At 38.1% G+C, this 20,129-nt stretch overlaps 1 protein-coding gene across 10 annotated transcripts in view; it reads right to left on the reverse strand.

Moving 5' to 3' along the window:
* Positions 1-20,129, reverse strand: part of ADGRV1 (adhesion G protein-coupled receptor V1) — a 519,382-nt gene that overhangs the window by 350,534 nt on the left and 148,719 nt on the right. For all 10 annotated transcript variants that reach the window (XR_015552022.1, XR_015552021.1, XM_087430056.1 and 7 more), the window contains 8 exons: positions 19,899-20,021; positions 12,740-12,962; positions 12,206-12,410; positions 7,294-7,440; positions 4,482-4,737; positions 2,411-2,613; positions 989-1,165; positions 451-633 (listed from right to left, as the gene is read on the reverse strand). Coding sequence is in view for 8 of the 10 variants with exons in the window: in XM_087430056.1 (XP_087286182.1) it covers positions 451-633; positions 989-1,165; positions 2,411-2,613; positions 4,482-4,737; positions 7,294-7,440; positions 12,206-12,410; positions 12,740-12,962; positions 19,899-20,021 (1,517 nt within the window). In the remaining 2 variants the exon portion in view is untranslated. The remainder of the gene's footprint in view (positions 1-450; positions 634-988; positions 1,166-2,410; positions 2,614-4,481; positions 4,738-7,293; positions 7,441-12,205; positions 12,411-12,739; positions 12,963-19,898; positions 20,022-20,129) is intronic.

Consider the following 20,129-nt stretch of genomic DNA (forward strand, 5'->3'; position numbering starts at 1 on the left):
TTTTAGTCTTTTTTTAATTATAAAAGAAGTTTTGGATATTAAGTAATAAATGTGCACACTTTTTGTGCAAATTCTAAATAAACAAATATCTGTATTTACAAGCATTAAGAAATTAAGAATCTAAAATTCATAGGAATAGTGCACTTCATCAGGCAATTTTTCGTACATTCTCAGGCATCTCTAAGTCAATTATTATCCTCCTTTATAACTTCTACTTACAATTAGGTGGGGAAGTTCAGAAAAGGGTGAGATTCTTGCCTCTTTATGTTCTCTTGCTATGTCCATTAATGAATTATAACATGTTAATTAACAATATTTCTGGTTGGCTTGACACAGAAACATCCAGCATGTAACACATTTAGCAATCACTAATGCACATTCATTTGGTGGATGCCTATAAAATGTTTGAAGTACAACCAAAAATTGCTAATTTGTTCATGACTAGCATACTTGTTTATCTGCAAATTCAAGAATCCCATGAGATGGCTTAAAGTCTTCCAGGACAGCACTGTCCGATGTTGCTTTCCAATAAACATTCACTGCCCCGAAGCTTCCCGCCAGCCGGACTACAGGAACGTGAAGAACATTCAAGGGTGGAGGCACCTCATAGGCAGTAATAACTCCACCAACATCCTTTAAATAAAGGATATAAGTTGAAATGCAAGACAAAAGTAACATCTTATAAGTCATCACTTTCTAAATTTATTATTATTTCTTATATTTCACCTTTCAAAGTGGAAATCGCTAGATATAACGTGCATAATTGATCGCCAGAATTCTTACATTTAGGTTCAATGAAAATAAACTTGGTTAAGCCTTTGGTCTAGCTCAAAGAGAACTAAGAATTAGCCTATAAGACAAATTTTAAGAAAGATATTTATAAATCTCTACAAGCAAAGCCAATTATTTTGTTGAAAATATACAACACTGGTCAAATCAGCAGGAACAAGCTTCTGTATTACTATAAATATATGAAAGTTCATCTCACTCTGATAACATGAAACTTAAAAATGCCTCTGGGATCATCATTTTCTTCAATCATTATCTCAGCTATCTCTATTCCAGGCCTGTGCACACTTGGCTGTCCTGCAGAGAAGTCCGAGTTCACCAGGTACACCTCGGTGATGTTGACAATAAATCCTTCCTCCAACTCAGGAGCATCATCCTGCGGGTGAAGTGAGGGGGAGAGAGATGGGGTTTTATTTTTTAAAACATATTGAATTTGCACTAGAAACCTGATATTTTTCAGTAAGGAATAAATGACTGTCCACAGGAATGGGCAGCTCGGTACACATACAAAAAAGACTCCTTTTTATATTTTAATACATTCCCACTGACAACTTCAGGATCTTAGGGGATATTCAAGCTTATCAGTGATATTTCCACGGAAATCTCATATTCATTAACAAGTGAAATAATTTTTGAAAATCTATCCTACAATTTGACTATATTCTATTGAATATGTTTTACATATGTAATATCCGCTCCAAAATATAGGAGAAACTGATGTATGGTAAATGCTACATACATCTTAAACCTGAAAGCTCTAGACTTGTAAATCTAGACATAACCCTATATTTTAATTAACTTTTTAAAAATTGTTACTTTATTTTTGAATAGGCAATAAAAATTTTCAAAAGATTAAAAAAAAATACATAGTGAAAAGGAAAGGAAACCTCTGTTCTGCACCATCCCTCATGTCTTTCTCAGAATGTCCTCTCCAGAAGCCACTATTATCTAATAATATTAATACCACTATTAGTATCCTTAATATTACTGTATAATATTCCATTTATTTAATAATGTGATATATATAACATTGTTAATATTATATATAGTATTATATATTTAATTATTATATATTATTAATAACACTATTACCACTTTCAGTTTCTTGTGCATCATTACAGATAAATACACATATTCTCTTTATACACACGTAGAGAGAGCGAGCATTAAAACCAGATCTAAACCCTCTGACGACTAATCTTGATTCAAGCAATTATATCATGAAATGAAAATACTGCCCTACCAAACCAACAATAAAAATAACCAGATTTGATATGGGCATTTTATTCATTCAGTCGTTAGTTTAAAAGAACTAACCACCCAATAAAATAGTTGATCCAATCAGACATAAAATCAATCCAAATTCAATGCTTCAAAGTTCATTTAAAACAATATTCCAGTTAGAAAATAAATATAATTAACATAATTGTTATTTTTACCAGTCAGTTATAAAATATCCATTCAGTATTAAATATTAGGGTGGGTGGGAAAATAAGAGTACTAGCATTTTTACATTTAAAGCACCCTTTTTAAAAGATTTTTACCTTTAAGAGCATCACATTTTTATTTTTAAGACCATTTTCTTTCATTTTACATTATATTCATTGTGGCCTAGACTCACCGGCAAAATAGCAACTTTGGCATGAGTTTCCTTTATGTTTTCTTTCATTATTATTATTGTTTCTTGTAGCACATAATCTTCATTCTCAGTAGCTCGATTATTGATGTGCAGTGAGAAATTGGGTTTAGCTATCAAGTGAACGGCAACGTCCCCAAGTAGTCCCTTATCTCGAACAATTTGTAACTGAAGAATGCTGATGTTCTCTGTGAGACAGACATGCCTCGAGTAAATAAGCTTTTCCATCTGCTATGGATGCTATTCCAAGCACCTAGGATGGAATGTTCTGCACTATCCCTTTTCGACAGCTAACGAAAGAGGTAAAACAAAGACAGCGTATACTCCCAAGGAGTATTTTGTGCTTTGTCCCCCTTGTTCTCAAAGTTGTGCTAAGCATCATCGTACACTCCTAGTGTTACATCTCAGCTCTAAACCCTCACTTCTGGTTCTCTAATGCACTCTCCTATGTTGCACACGTCATGTGCTTTAACAGAAAGTGCTGAAAATCTTAGGAAAGTGCATATGTGCAGGTTGAGCAGAGGTGCTAAATAACAAATGCTAAGAAGATTCTTCAAAAATGAAAAATTAAACACACAAAGTCACCATTTAATAACTAACCATTAGAAGAGTAATTTTATTCTTATAGCGAGATGCCTATCACAAGGCTCAAAGTATTTCACAGTACCTATTTTTTTATTTCATTTCTTAGATTTTTAAAATTTAATTTGCCATATAAATGAAAAAAATGCTTATCAATCTTACATACTGGTATGTGAGTTTCAAATGAATAAATACTGTGTCTTGTTTCCAGAACACACAGAATTTCTGGCACTTACTAGGTGCTTCAAAAATGTTTGTTTAATGGATAAATGAACAGATCATTTTATTTAAAGTCTACTGCTTCTGTTCCCACATATACAGACATATAAAGGCCCTCATGCATAATTACATGTTATTTTTTCCCATCAATTATTTAAATGAAAGGTCCTTGAAAGATGTCCATGTTCCTATCTGAAAATTTTAGAGCATTCACATAGTATATTTTTAATATGTACATATTACATATGACCTTTTATTCAAATACATCAAATAACCTTTATCTACAAAAATCTATTTATCCTAGAGCTGATATGAATAGTTATTTAGGCAAAGATTTCAGCACTAAGCTCAAAAGAAACAGAGACTGATCCCTTACACTTCACAGAAAAAAATATTATTCTAATTACTGCTCTCGGTTTAAAAAATAACACCTTGCATACCATATGCATTTCACTGTGTTGCTCATTGTTCCCTGTAACTACTGAATATCTATAGAGAGAAAATCTGACTGAGGAAAGAGAACAGATAAATAAAGGATGAAAAAGAGAAAGTAAAATAAAATTCAGTCACCCCTACTGCAATGATTTACTAAAATATTAATGTTTCTATTATGATAATAATGTCTCAAAAAAGTAAAAGTATTTCCTATAGTATTATTGCTGAGTGATTATAAGATGATAAAATTTAATAAAAACAAAAAGTAAAAAGAATTGACTATGACCTCTCAAAGCAAAAAATATCATATAAAAAGATAAATTTACATTGTTACTAAATATTAGAATTAAATTATCCTATAAAACGTACTAGCCAGCCCTGGTGGTCTAGTAGTTAAAAATCGGTGCTCTCACCACCGAGACCCGGGTTAGCTTCCTGGTAAGGGAACCACACCACCTGTCTCTCAGTTGTCACACTGTGGTGGCTGTATGTTGTTGTGATGCTGAAAGAAAGCTATGCCACCAGTGTTTTAAATACGAGCAGGGTCACCCATGGTGGGCAGGTTTCAGTGGAGCTTCCAGACTAAGACAGACTAGGAAAAACGACCTGGCCACCCACTTCTGAAAAAATTGGCTGGAAAACCCTACGAATAGCAGTGGAGCATTGTCTGATATAGCGCTGAAAGGTGAGAGGATGGCACAGGAAGACTAGGCAGGGTTCTGCTCTGCTGGACACAGTGTCGCTAGGAGTCGGAATCCACTTGACAGCAGTGACAATAAAATAAAACCTATTGGAACCTGAAAAATATGTAACAAATTACCTTTAGGCTCTGCTACTCTAATGAAGAGAGACTCAGAGTGCCAGCCCACCAAGCCATAGGGTGAGTCATTGGGCAGAGTGGTTATCACAGACTTGTTTCTTTTCTGATCAATAGTAGCACCTTTCGATGGGTCCTCAACCCCTTCTGTGGTAACACTGATGAGTGTTATGATCACAATGTCTGATACCTCTGGGACTTCATCAGCAAGAACAGTCAGAGTGATTGTAGACAGAGCCTGGCCTTCAGAAAATGAAATCTAAAATTTTAAAGAAAGAAGATTTTATTTATTTTGTAATTATCACTGTCGGTAAGAATATTTAAAGGTTAGATTTTCTTTTAAAACCGGCCACAACTTAAATAACAAGAGATATTCAAGCAACACGATAGGATTCTACAAATCAATCAAATGCCTTTCATATTAAAAGTGGAAGATTGTTAGGAAAAAGAAAAAAGTAAACCATTACTGAAACTTAAGCTAATAAAACATGTAACCAAACTGTTGTATCCTAAAGCCTACATTCTATTAAAATATAGAGCACATGGTCTTTCTCTGGGAACCTAAGTTCTATATAACCATATTCAAAAATCTAAAAAAATAGGGGGCTGGCCCAGTGGTGTAGTGGTTAAATTTGCGTGCTCCGCTTCAGGAGCCCAGGGTTCGCAGGTCAGGATCCCGGGTGGGACCGATGCACCGCTTATCAAGCCATGCTGTGGCAGCGTCCCATATAAAGTAGAGGAAGATGAGCATGGATGTTAGCCCAGGCCAATCTTCCTTAGCAAAAAAGGGGAGGACTGGCAACAGATGTTAGCTCAGGGCTAATCTTCCTCAAAAAAAAAAAAATCTATAAAAATAAAAGAAGATGGCATACTAGTTTAAACATTTTTTTCTATGAAATGTTTGCCAGGATTGCTACTTCATTTGGCTAAATCGGAATAGATGTATGATTTAACAATGACTCAACCAAAATAGAGCTAGAGAGAGAAAGACAGGCAGAGATACAAATCAAAGCATCTTTCTCCTCCTTTTGCATCTCCATTGTCTAAAGAGTCAAATCCAAATTTACTGAAAGGCATCTGAGATCCTTTCTGATAGAACTTCTGTCTGCTTCTTCAATGTCATATCCCAGTGGTCCCCACCTCATACCCTATTCTCCCACAAGATGGCTACAAACTACAATTAGCCAAAGTAGCACTACAGGCCTATTTTGCTGACACCCATCTCTCCACCTAGAGAAGGCACTTGAGGATACACACTCAAGAGCTTTATTACTAAAATTGGAAGCCAATAAGATTGGCCCCCTGGCTGAATCTATTTTTTGCAAATCAAGTTTTACTGGAACACAGCAAAGTTCATTTGATTACATACTGTCTATTGTGGCTATTGTGCTACAAAGGCAAAGTTGAGTAGCTGAGAAAGAGACCATATAACCCACAATGTCTAAAATATTCATTATCTGGCCCTTAACAGAAAAAGCTTACTGAACCTTAAATAAAATAATTAATTCTTCCAAAATATAGGCTACACTTAAGATACTATTATGCATTTAAGTTAGAAATAATTTTAATCGTGTTTATATAAGAAATATTAATTGGGGAAATATATTGTAATTCAGAACATACAGAACCTGAGAGACACAACCTATAGTTTTGGTAGCTTGCCTAAAGTAAATCTTCAATGCAACAGAATTTGCCATATTATTCTTAAGACACTGAAGCTCCAATCACCTTTCAAATGATACAGAAACCCCAGAAATGATAGACCATAACATACACCTGTCTTGAGACAATTCCATGAAAAGTCTTACAAAAGAACTCTTCAGAGAAGTATTTGGGCAAAATATGTGGATTAATCTATGAAACTCAAGACAAGTGAAGGAGACAACTCCTCTTCCAATCAGAAACTAAAGGCTTCTTGAACCCTCTCTGTGAGTCACCTACTTCTTTGGCCCATTCTGAGTCCATTCTTGTACCTGTGCCCCGACTTTATACTATCCTCCAATTGTAGATAAGGTGATCCTCTGCCCAGATCCCTTCTTGGGGGGTGATATACCCATCCCCAGCTGCTGGGGATAACAGCTTCTATTTCTCACTGGGAACTGCCCTCAGCTGCAGCAAACTGTTTCACCCAAGGTTATGCCCCACGCAGAGGGTGGCCAGAGGTGAAGGACGGCTAAAATGGGGGTGCAACATCTCAGACCCCTTGCCCCCACTGGAAACAACTCCAAGGACCAGCTCAGCTCCAAAACTCCCTCATAGGCTCAACCTCAGGTGGAAATGCCTGTGGATCAACTTTCCCTCTGCACATTCTTCCCTTTCTCACTTTTTTACAGATGTAGCTCCCCAATAAACTTTCTGCCACTGACTCTCAATCTTGGACTCTACTTACTGGAAACTCAGCCTACATCACTCAACAACTCTGGTCTACTTTTTGATATGTCTGGCTATTTCACATGGACTTGTTCCCTATTTATTGCTTCCATTTTACCCAAATCTTGAAACTACGTTTCCATCCCCAGTTTAATTGGTTTTATCTTCCTGACAATGTAATACAGCCACACTTTGGCCACCCGATGTATTGAACCTCAAAAGGGATGACCTTTTTACAGATAATTTTGGTATTATAGAAAAAAGAAGAAGAATCACGACAATAAAACTAAGCTTAAATTGTTATCCCTCTCTACAGCGATCAGTAGGAATCCAGTGTTGACATGGTCAAACTCAAACACTTCATCCATAAGGCAGGGTTTGGTCCCATGCATCAACATTAACCATAATTTAAAGTGACTCTCCTATAATTTTGTAAATTACATACCACTCCTGAGGTAGGAAATATATCACTAATACTTCTGTCAGCTTCCCACGCTACAGTTATACGACCGTATGTTCCTTTTACACGTTCAACATTCAAGGTTACTAGACTATCGTGCTCCATTTCTTCCACTTGCTTATATAATGAATTCTGAAACATACACAGGAAGCCACAAGGGGTTATTTGAAATTACCCAAGCAGACTATTTCATGCTATTATACATTTGCAAACATAACAGCACTAAGCAACATGATATAGTAAGTACAAAACAATAGTTCAAAAACAGTAATATAGGATGACTACGATTTTATTTTAAAGCATGCATGTTTTTGAATAAATAAAAAGTTAAAGTAATGAAAATGTTAACTTTTATAGAATTATTTTTATTTTCATCTTCCTGGTTTGACATTTTTCAAATTTTCTTCCATGAACATGTATTATTTTTACACTCAGAAAGCAAACACAGGGCCGGCCCCATGGCTTAGCGGTTAAGTGCGCACACTCCGGTACTGGCGGCCCGGGGTTCAGCTCCCGGGCGCGCACCGACGCACTGCTTCTCCGGCCATGCTGAGGCCACGTCCCACATACAGCAACTAGAAGGATGTGCAACTACGACATACAACTACCTACTGGGGCTTTGGGGAAAAAAAAAAAAAGGAGGAGGATTGGCAATAGATGTTAGCTCAGAGCTGGTCTTCCTCAGCAAAAAGAGGAGGATTAGCACAGATGTTAGCTCAGGGCTGATCTTCCTCACACACACACAAAAAAAAGCGTACACATTTTTTAAAGGGGTATACATAGCATGTAAAGAGCCTGTAGAATGGAAAGGACATAGACAGAGTCAAGAGAACAGGGAAGTCTTCTTCCCCTGTGTAAGCTGGGGCAATCCCTCGAGATCTTTGTTCCTATTCGTAGAATAAGAGTTTGGTCTACATGGTCTCCAAGGTCCCATCCAAAGGTAACAATGTCATGAGAATCAGGACACTCTTTCTGGTCATTTACAAATGTCTCTCATCCTTAAATTCATATCCTCTGCAAAGTTTCTACAGGCTGTGCTGTGTCCATTGATGGTGTTTCATCCATAGCTCATGGTCTTCACAACAATTTTTCCTATGAAAAACATCCTTTTCCTTTATGTTAAAATTCCTTATTCTCTTCTTTTTCTCACATGTACTTCCTAGGCTCTTTCTTTTATTCCAAATGGATTTCTGCCTCAGTATGACTACAACACTCCTCACCTACACTTGCAACCTCTCTTGCCAGTCATTTAATGAACTTTTGCTCAAAATTAATACTCCTAGGAATTTCTTCTTACAATATCCCTGGTTTCTCCAAAGGCAATAAAGCAAGAACATGGCGTACAAAGATTTTCAAAAATCTTTCCAGTAAGATTTTTCTTATCTTTTTATTATGGTAATCTGAAAAGAAACTCCCCCATTAATTTTTTGAAGCTTATAAAAGCTTCTATTTAGAATGCTAATTTGAGTAGACATCCAATTCTATAGCAATATTTCACACAGCATTTTAACACACTGTTACAGATGTTACATAGTATTAAAATCTTGCTCAAGGCAAAGAAATGTTGCTACAGAAAATGCCTTGATTTTAAAATATGCATATAATTTGATCACAAAAGACAATGCCCTTTAAAAGAGAAGCCTCTCTCTGGCTCCATGCCCTCTATTAACAAGGGTTAGTAAAATGAGGATTTAATACAGTAAGAAAATATTCAAGAAACTCGCATTATCTACTAAATCTCATCTTGGAACGAGGTTGTCCAGACACAAGAGGCCTGTATTGAGGAATTCTACTGAATGGAATGAAGGAACCCAGGATACTATCTATTGGCAAAGATTAAACCATGGTGATTTTATGCCTCTAGAACAATTTTGGAACAAGCTTCATAAAGAGAAATCTGTCATGCTTCATCAGTCAAGGAACAGAATGTGCTCTCCATCTGCAGCAAAGCTTCAAGGTGAGAAGATGAAACGGAGCAGCAGAGCGTGATGGCTCTTGCCCCACGAACCCCAGCTCTACCCTATATTTTTGTATGAGATCCTGAGAAGGCCATGGGAGTGTTCTGTTTCATCCCTGCATAATGACAGGATCACACTAAGCACCTCCTGTGTGCCAGGCACTTTTCTGGGTACAAGGATAAAGCTGTGAACAAAGCAGTATCCCAGCTCTCACATTCTTGAATTCTAGTAAAAAGAAACTGACAATAGACAAATTAGGCCATTCTAAGTGCCATAAAGAAGAATAAGGCAGGATAAAAAGGTGCAGAATGACTAGGGAGTTGCAATTTTCAATCAGGGAAGGCCTTTCTGGTAAGATGGCATTTCAGTAGAGACCTGAAGAAAGTGAGGAGGCAGTCATGGGAACGCCTGGTGGGGACAGAGGTCGTCTTCTGTCTTTCTAACCCTCCCCACCACCCCCAGCTCATGTCTTAGAGCTGCAGTGCCCTACACAGCAGCCACTGGCCACATGTGGCTACTGAGCACCTGAAGTGTGACTAGTCCCTAAGTGTAAAATGCACACTGGATTTGAAGACAGAGTATGAAAAAAAGGATGTAAAATATTTCATCAAAAATTTTATGTTGATGATACGTTGAAATGATATTATTTCAGATATACTAGGTTAAATAAAACAAAATATTAAAACTAATTTCACCTGTTTTTTCCTACTTTTTCTTTAATGTGGCTACTAGAAAACTTAAAATTACATATGTGGCTCACATTATATTTCTACCGGGCAGAGCTGCTTCAGAGGAAGCTAATCTGCCTTTAGCTCCGGAGATGGGCCAGACTGGGTAACAGAGTGATCCTACCACCCTTGCAAGCAATTGACTCAAGACATTAGCATGTCCAAAACTCCTCATCTTATCCCTCAAACCTGCTCCTCCTACAATCGTCCACATCTCGGTGAAAAGCAAATTCCTGCTCCCTGTAGGGGTCATTTGCTGCTGGGTTACTGAAAGTCTCCTAACTGGTCTATTTTTGTCCTTGCCCACTTACAGTCTAACTTCAATTCTATGGCCAGAGTGGTCCTTCTAAAATGTGAGTCAGATCATGTTGCTCTTCTACCCCAACCCTCCAACAGCTCCCCATTTCCCTCAGAGGCCAAATTCATTATGACGCTAAGGGGCCTGTGCAGGAAAGAGTTAAGGTGGCAGGCCTGAAAGCCATCTTTCAAAAGCCCTGCTCACAAGGTTGGCCCTGCTCACAAGTTCCCAGACACTTCACCCCATGAAGTTCCTCTGAACTTCACCCCATGAGCCTTTCCCTTAGCTGATTTTGTTTTGTATCCTTTCACTGTAATAAATCACAGTATGACTAAACACTGAGTCCTTCAAGTCTCCTAGCAAGTCATCGAACCTTTGGGGGCTGCTAGGGATCCCCGATATAGGACCCTGGCCCTTCCCCTCCTGGGCTTTACGCCTCTCTAGTACACTGACTTCAGCCACGGCGGCCTCCCTGCTGCTCCAGATGGGCAAGGCCTCGAGGGCCTCTCCGCTTGCTGACAGCTCCCCCTGCCTTGAATCTTCTTCCCCCAGATAAGCACGTAACTCACTCCCTCATCTCCTCTGGGCCTTTGTGCTTATGTCACTTCCTCAGTGCAGCCCTCCCTGATATCCTATTTTCAATTTCCTCGCATACAACCTCCACCCCCTCCCTCACACTCTCCATCTGCCTTCCCTGCCTAATGTTTCCCCATGGCACTTATTGCTGTCAGATATAGTCAAGACATTTCTTAAGTGTTTGTTTATTGTTTGTCTCTCCTTGCCTCCTCTACAATTTAAGGACCATGAGGATAGAGATTTTTACTGTTTCATTTTATGACATATCTCTAGCATCTGAAACAATATCTGGTACATAACAGGTGTTTGTTAAATGTCTGTTACAGGAATGTTATGTATGAATGAAAAGTGGGTTTGTTAGCCAATTCTGGCCAATGAGATATAAGAAGAGTTTTCTACAGGCTTTTGGGAAATTTCTTACTCCAAGAGCCATATAAAGCATCTCTCTCTCCCCACCGGGAGACGAACAAGAAAACAGTAGCCCTGACAATAGCATCAGCTTTTAAACAAGCAAATGAAGAACCAGCTCTGTGTTGGCAAAGTGGAGAGATGGGAAGAATCTGAGCCATGGTGACACAGTAGAGATTCAACCAACCCTGAAGCCGACCCTCTCTGTGGACATGCTCTTGATGTTTAAGCCAGTTTGAGTTGGGTTTTCCTTCCTTGCAGAATATTTCAGAGCAAGACACATGATAGCTGCATCTATAACTTTAGTTAAGAAATTAAGATATACTTTGCAAATAGGACTAAATGATGTAATATAAATGGGTGTCCTTTTGCTCACTGGTAAAGAAATATGAAGTCTGGGCATGAAAGTCAACCTGGGAAAATTTGCATAGTTCTCTTCCCTCAGGAGAAAGCATCTCCATGTGTACAATGCATGTACAGTTACAAACATCTCTCTCTCCCTCAATACACGGAAATAACAAAGTCATAGTAGGACAGTAATATATTTGTAGGTGATGTGTGTGACAAGACACAGTGTATGGTGTATTTGGGATCTGCTTCATCGTGACCCTCTGGAAACACGGCTAATAGCAGAGTCAAACTCATGGACCAAGGCCAAGTGGTAACATTTCAAATTCAATCTTACAAAAGGAATCAATACAAAAAAAACGTGTTTAGGACAAGTTGACCCAGAGGGTCCAGCGTCTAAGAATGTAAATTGCAAGACATCAGTAGAATTCACCTTAGAATGCAGAGTAGGGGGTGAGGCAGGGAAAGGGAAGGGAGAGAGGTTTTACGATACTCAAAGTATGACTCACTGAGTGCTGATAACAGCTACTATATAACTACAGTGAATAAATCACTTTGACTTCTACATGTGGGATCTTTACCTGAGCAAATCCAACAACTCCATAGGCATCATCATTAGACAGGATAGTTATTTTCACATAAGCATTAATACCAATCTCTGCTCCTCCTTTGGGATTTTTAAGCTGAACTCTGAAGGACTCTTCTTGTTCTGGAACTGTATCATCAAGGATATTTACTGCTATTACAGCTTCTCTGTCACCAGGTTCAAATATCAGTTCACCTGAACTAGCATAAGAAGTATATAAAGAAGTCAACTACAACAAATTTCAGACATACACAGAGGAGATAACTCATAAAACTCTCATAACATTGATATTAAAAGTTTGGAAAAATCACAACGTTTCATAAATAAAATTTTAATCCCAAATATTCATATAATACTGATTAACTTGGTAGAATAAATATTAGAAATACAGATAACAACAAAATTTCTGGCTTATAAATAGCTCTTATATTTTGTATATTTTTCAGTCACTAAATAAAGACTTAGAAATTAGGTGCCATATAAAATTATGGTGAGCATAAAGACATTCAGCATAAAATGTTGAACCTACCCAGGAATAAAGTCAGACTGGCTCGAGATGTAGGCCAGCTCATATATGTGTGAGTGGCTGGATCCCGCCAGAGCAATTAAGTTCTTGCTTGAATTAAGGGCCTTTACTGTGACAGAAGCTGCATCATGAGCAGAAGGTGCTTCCAGAATAAATGAGAACTGATTCAGCTCTGAATTCCAGCAGTAAAGAGCAGACACAGATTGGCCAATAAGAAGGATGTGGACTGCAGGAAGGAAAAAAAAGGCAAATAGAGCGAAATCTACACTGTCACCTCACATGTTCCCTGCATGGGTACCACAGCAAAACCTCTCCAACTCTCGAAGTTCCATTTTGATTTCTGAAGTAACTAAATATGATTCCATTTCTGAAGTAACTGCACATAAATAACAATTTTTAAACACTGTGGAATAATCAAGCCAGACTGACAATGTACCCACAATCCACTTAATAAAAAAGAAATCACTGGATAGTAAAACCCAAACAGATTTTGGACTCTTTCGTACTCATCTCAATATTATTTATTGGATAGCATGGAAGAATACCTTTAAAAGTGAAAAATACTCATAATCCCACCACTAAATGTTTCATTTGTGTATTTTCCTTTCCAGTCACCATCCATATGAATTCATAATTGACATAGTTATAAACAGTCTAAATAAAAAAATTCTTAATTGAAAAGCTTACTGTATTTATAGTGTATATAGTGTATATACATATAGTTTTATACGTTGGTACAGAGTATTCAAATTTATGATTTTAATGCATAGATAATAATCTACAGGGTTTATCTTTAAAATACATTCAATAATTTCCCTACATTGGATGTTTATTACTATTTTTTATTAAATTTTTCAATATTAATTAGAGATAGAGTTATTCATTTTAATTATTTTCACTTGATAAAGTCTTAAAGGTGGTTAATTAGGCCAAAGAATATGAATATATGATCTTAGAGTATATTCCGCCAATACTTTTGAAATTTTATTAGAAAAGCATGATCTTAATAGTTCAAAGCAACAACGCATATTTATATCTACAGAAATTAGGAGGAGAAGGGGGCTTATTTACCACACTGTATATACCACTAAGTAATCTTCAGACTTAAGACTGGGGAGAAAAGTGAGGAACCATAGAGAAACATGCACAAATTCCAGTTCTTGGAGAAACACATTAGAACATAAAAATATCAAATAAGATTGACTGGGTATTAAAATAGCAGGTAAAATCAGAAACCATGAGCCTCTTTCAAAATTTTAGCCCATAGGTTACAATGGAAAATCCCATATCCTTACTCTTAACATATCAAAAACTACTTATCATGTTTATTTGTAGTAATTAAAGTACTATTGCAGTTTAGTAAATATTGCATAAAAGGTAAAGATCAAGACAAGTGTATTAATAAACTTGCATTTTTAAAATCAGCATATATTTTCACATAAAGTTTTGTAAAACTGGAGACATTCAGTAAACAGAAAACTCCTCAGACAGATTTCAACATCTTTCAAATTTAACTGATTCTACAGTTTCAACCAAAATCATAAAGTGTTCTGAACATCACTGATTATATATCTTAATCCTCAGACACATACCCTGTTCATTTCCTTGCAATCTGATTAGTATGACAAGGCAGCAAATAGATAATCAGACATTCAGAGTAGGAAATGTAGGATGGGGGCTCCAATCTGCATATACGTAGTCAGCGAGTGTTTTCTCAGAAAATAGACATTTGCACTATTTAAGATCATGAAACTGGGCCAGGGAATTGAGAAGTAAAAAACTCCTAAGTCTCTCCTCTGGGGAACAGGATTTTAACTAGTATTGATTATAGAATTCTCCTCCATTTAGCAAAACTATGGAAAAAAAAAAAGTAACCCAAAGAAAGGCAATTGGATGAGATTATTTAAGGAGTGTAGATAAAGAGAAGTTCCAGGACTGAGTGCTGGAGCAAGCATTCCTAACATGTAGAGATCTGGGGACATAAGAAGGAACCAGTAAGAGATGGAACAGCCAGGGAGGGCTGCCTGAGAAGCAGTGTCCTCAGAAGAGAGCTGAGTTCCAGAGCAAGGACATGAAGGGAAGATTCTGAGAAGAGTCTGAGATACAGTGCGTCTGTTCCCCAGGCATTACGGAAAGGTTAGGGGTGCTGCGGGAGGTGAGAGTTGAGCATCTGGTCTGGAAATTAGGGCTCACAGTCTAGAGCATGTATAGACCACATGGGAATAAGAGTCTCTTTATCCCCACGGGGTCTGGGCTTCTTATGGTGACTAACAGAAATGAAGAGAGTGATGAGATTAACCCAAATGATTTCCAAAGGTGATGATTTCCAAAGGTGATAGCTTTGGTGAAGCTGAGAGTGTCTGAGGACAGGGGAGGGAGGAAAAATGTCTTTCCAGCAGCATCCAGAGCTTTGAGGATTAAATGAGATAATAAAGTAAGGGGTAGAACAGGACCTAGGATATAATAAACATTCAGCAAGTGTTAGCTATAGGTTTTTGTATTTTCTGACTCCTTTGTCCGTATATTCTCCGTCATCTGCCCTTTACAAAGTGGAATTCAGCAAAAATTGGTTGGAAGCCCTGTCTCTCATACTACATAGTCTCTTTCTAGACAATTTCATCTCTGCCTGTAGTGAAATGACCCTCTGGGTACAGCTGCAGTCTAGGACTCTCTTCTAAGTTCCAACCAATAGCACTCACTCAACATCTGCACATGGATGACTCAAAGGCATCTCAAATTATCCCAACCAAACTCATCATCTCTGCCCCAAAGCCTGGTGATCACCATAATGGTTATGGGACTACCATTTATCCATTAACTGCAGAAATTAGGGCCCATCCTTGACATTCTCTGTCTTACCTACCCCTATATCTCATCTGTCATCAACTCCTGTGGATTTTACTTGTGAGACATCTGAATTAATCTACTTCCCTACTTCTCTGATTTTCTACCTGCATCACCTACCACTTTCCAAGCTCCACCATCCAACCTCTCTAGTCTGAAGTGTGACATGAACCTCCAGCTTGTCTTCAGACATCTTCTCTTACCAGCCTCTAAGCTTTTTTCCCCAGGGCAGTCAAAGTTCCCTTTTACAAACACACACACACACACACACAATCTATGTGTGTCTCTCTCTCCTCGCCCCTCTCTCCATCTCCTCATCATCTTCTCACAAAAGGCATCCTAATACTTTTAGGATAAAGACAATAATCCTTTAGGTCCCTATGTGGCCTATCTGATAACAACCTCAGTTACACTCTGTACCACTCTCCCCTCATTGCCACATTGGTCCTTCCCTGATCCTTCCCTAAAAGCACATGCTCACTGCCACCATCTGACCTCTTTGCACATGCTATTCTCTTTGCCTAGAACATCCCCCACCCCCCCGACTGTGCCATGCTCAACTCTTTGCCTCATTAACTCCCACTCATCCTATAGTCCACAATTAAATGATTCTTCCCTAAGGAAGCTTTCTGGGCATACCTTAGACCAGGTGAAGTCTTCTCCATTTTGTTACGAGAGGACTTTACTCCATTCTTTCATAGGAGTCATCTGTTTGTAGCTATAAAATTATTTGTGTGATTTTTGTACAATGTCTCTCTTCCCTACTACATGTTAAACTTCCTCAAGGCAGGAACTATATCTGATTTTGCTTACCCTTGTTTCCTCAGGGTCTACCACAGTGCTTGGCACGTAACTAGCACTAAAAAAAATCTACTAAATAATAAAAGAGAGAAGGGAGACAAGGAAGATAAGTTTATGCGTCCTTGCAGTCTTTGTCATATTCATTCTTCCTCTTCCATTTAAGGAATTCAGTCACCTCCAACAATCTCTGTCAAGTCATTAACCAGAATAAATATGTAATCCTCATAGTCACGGTTCCAATATAATACTTTTAATAAAATATTTGACACATTCAAAATAAGAAGTTCTTGAATATTATTTAACACATAATTTCAGCTTTCAGCAGATCTATAATAAGCCATTCTAAATAATTACCTATAATCTTTTCATAGTTTTACATCTTCAAGTCACAGAAACAAAAGAAATAAAGGAGACCTCACAATGGGTCCTTTAACAAGCCTCTGGCAGAATTTTTCACAAATTCTTTTAGAAAGTGTGCTATTCTATTTTTAAAAAGTCTTTAAAAGGAATTCTATAACTTCAATTAATGGCCCATTCAGGCAGCACTCGTCATCCTTAAAAACCTTCATTAGGCAACTATTTTGAGCTATAATAAGTGACTCAAGTAGATACAGTTAGTCCACTTGAAAACTTGAGGCATAAGAGAAGCAAAAATGATAAAGGCACAAAATTAAAGGACAAGTAGACAAAAGGTAAACAAATACATGATGAAAGATACATAATTTATTCAGTAAATCAATTGTCAAGTGAACGATAAGAAAGTCAGGGAGTTGTATATCATAGGATAACATCACAGATGTATGGGCAGTCAGAGTGCTGACAATGTAACAAGAAGTTATTTAAGAAGAGGATGAGCAGAACAGAGATAGACACAGCACTCTGACAGCAGAGAGAAACTAGTGTAGAGGCCAGAAAATGATGTAGCAGTCCAGAACGTGGGGAGAACGCAGTATGGACGTCAGGGAGAACACGGGAAGGACGTCAGAGAGAACGCGAGATGGATGCAGGGCTGAGGAGGAGGGAGCAGGACACACAGAAACAAAGTACAATGAGAAAATCTATGAAAAGTAAGAGGTAAATAACTTCTGATTCCTGATCAGCAGTTGAAGTGACTGACAGCACCTAACATTTACAGTGCCTGATAGAGAAAGCAGCAGTCGGACACCTAAGAGAAAAACTGCAAGAATAGAAGCCCGTATTTGTGCTAAATCTTCTACTCTTCTCAATCATCTACTTCGTAGATTTTAACTTTCATGAGTTCAACCACCCCTACACATAAGATGTCTAAACCTCTAACTCATCTCCTCCTGAATTTAGTTCCACATGGCTAACCACCCGCAGAGGCTTCTATATCCTGGGCAGTTGCAAACTAGTGCTTCCAGCATATTCTATACACCAAAGCTAGGTGGAGTGGCAAAACATGCCTTTGATCATCACTTGCCTTTGAAATGTCTTCAAGTATTTCCCTACCTCAGTAACACTCACAGTGTAGTCCAGCAACCACTAAGAGTCCTTGAGACCCTTTAAGAGAGTTTGTGAGGTCAAAATTATTTTCATAATAATACTCAGATGTTGTTTGTCTATTTCACTCTCATTCTTTCATGAGTGCACAGTGGGATTTTCCAGAGGCCATATGACTGATATTATTGCTATAGGCCAAAGACAGATGCAGACACGAGAATCCAGCTATCATCTATTAAACCAGACATTAAAGAGATTTACAAAAACAAAAAGGCAATGTCACTCTTCTTACAAACATTTTGTTTTGAAAAATATAGTTTTTTAAAAATAAAACATATGAGGGGCCAGCCCGGTGGTGTAGTGGTTAGGCTCGCACGCTCTTCTTCGGTGGCCTGGGGTTCGTGGGTTCGGATCCCAGGCGCAGACCTACATACCGCTCATCAAGCCATGCTGTGGTGGCATCCCATGTACAAAAAATATAGGCAGACTGGCACAGATGTTAGCTCAGGGACAATCCTTCTCAAGCAAAAAGAGGAAGACTGGCAACAGATGTTAGCTCAGGGTCAATCTTCCTCACAAAATAAAATAATTTTAAAAAATAAAACATACGTTATTCATGTTACATGTAATGAGCTTATTGCTATCATTTTTAAATGAATTAATAAATATCTTTAAAATTTCTCAGTCTTAATTTCTAATAACAATAAATATCAATAGATATAATCCACACAAATAAAAGCTCTTTGAGGTCCTCAAATTTTAAGGAGACTGAAAAGTGTCTAAGACCAAAATGCTTGGGAACCACTGGACTATCTGAAGCACAGTTCAAACCCCGGGCCTGACATTCCAGACCTTCCTGTATAGACTCTAGCCTGTTTCCAATCTTACCACCCCTGCATCCTGAGTCAAATCCTCTATCCCCACCACTCTCATCTGTTCACTGTGCCCTCAACGCCACAGACACTCTGCCTTCTCTTTGCTCATTCCTTTACCCCTGCTCACAATATGGCCTACCAGTCTGCCCAGGCGTAGCTCCAGCTCCCCCTTAGACCTCGTAACCACTCCAATCCTACCACGCACAGAGCAAACAGGATTGGGACTCCACCTTGAATTATCATCTTAATATTCTTCTTGCTTCTCTAACCAGACATTAAACCTTTGAAAGTGAGGAATTCTTCATAACTTTAAACAATGATTTAAATACAAGATCTAATTAATAAATGATGCTGTGTAATTCATACGGAATTGTTGTGTCTCAATTCAAAAGTGAGACTTCGACCCATCCAGAATCACCTGCTGGGCCACCAAGGCTTGGGCTTCCAAGTTCCCCTGGGGACCTCGACAGGAGACAGGCTGACTCACTGAGCACGCCCCCTGCACTGTTCACACCTGCGCTGGGAGGCAGCCCCACAGGCTCACCACGCCAGCTGCCACAGGCTTCTTCACCTTATTGCCACCGGCCCATCCAAGTGATTCCTTACCAACCCCAAAATAATCCTCCAGCCTCCAGACAGCATCAACCCCTTGGGTTCTCACTAAACAATTTGTTTCTGAAACCACTGTGATGAAAAATATGGCTATGTTTCTAGGTGTGGATTAAAGTACAGAGGACTAGGAAAGGATTTCAGACTGTGGAAGAAGGTGGGGAGAGGAAACAGGATGGCAGAGTCCTCACAATCATTTTCTGACTTTTTAAAAAAGTTCTTCAATGCAGATACTTGCTATCCCCTTATACTTTCATATTTAAAAATATATGTAATGTCGCTCTTCATTTTTTGTTAGACGAAACGTGTTATCATTCTTTATCCTTCACCAGGATTTTCCCCCGTATTTCAGTCATTCTGATTCTTCTCAAGCACAATGCCCATTTTAAAAGTATCAGTCCTTTCAAAATTTTAAGATTTCTGGAAATATTATTGTAAAGATCCTGATTTTACATCCTTATTAAAATATCCAGTGTCTGGCAATGTGACGCTACCTCTAATTCAATAAGATTAAGATCATTCTAGCTTTCCACGCTGCCTTTAGGATTAGTTAGCAGTTTAAAAGCCCTTACCTATTCCTGAGGCTGCTGTGAAGGCGTAGATCCTATTAACAGCAGCAAAATCCAGGGATTGAAAATATCTGAAAGAAGACTGTCCTGTCTCCCAGATGAACATATCAGTTGAATTCTGATCTCCTACAATAATGGAATAAAAGTCAAATTTGAAGGCAAAAGTTACAGGAAAAAAATGATAAAATTACACAGCAAAACTATAATAAAAACATTAAATTTAATTTAAAAAAT

This window comes from Ceratotherium simum, chromosome 4, assembly GCF_057802395.1.
Source record: "Ceratotherium simum simum isolate JZ-2026a chromosome 4, ASM5780239v1, whole genome shotgun sequence".
Classification (NCBI taxonomy): Eukaryota; Metazoa; Chordata; class Mammalia; order Perissodactyla; family Rhinocerotidae; genus Ceratotherium; species Ceratotherium simum.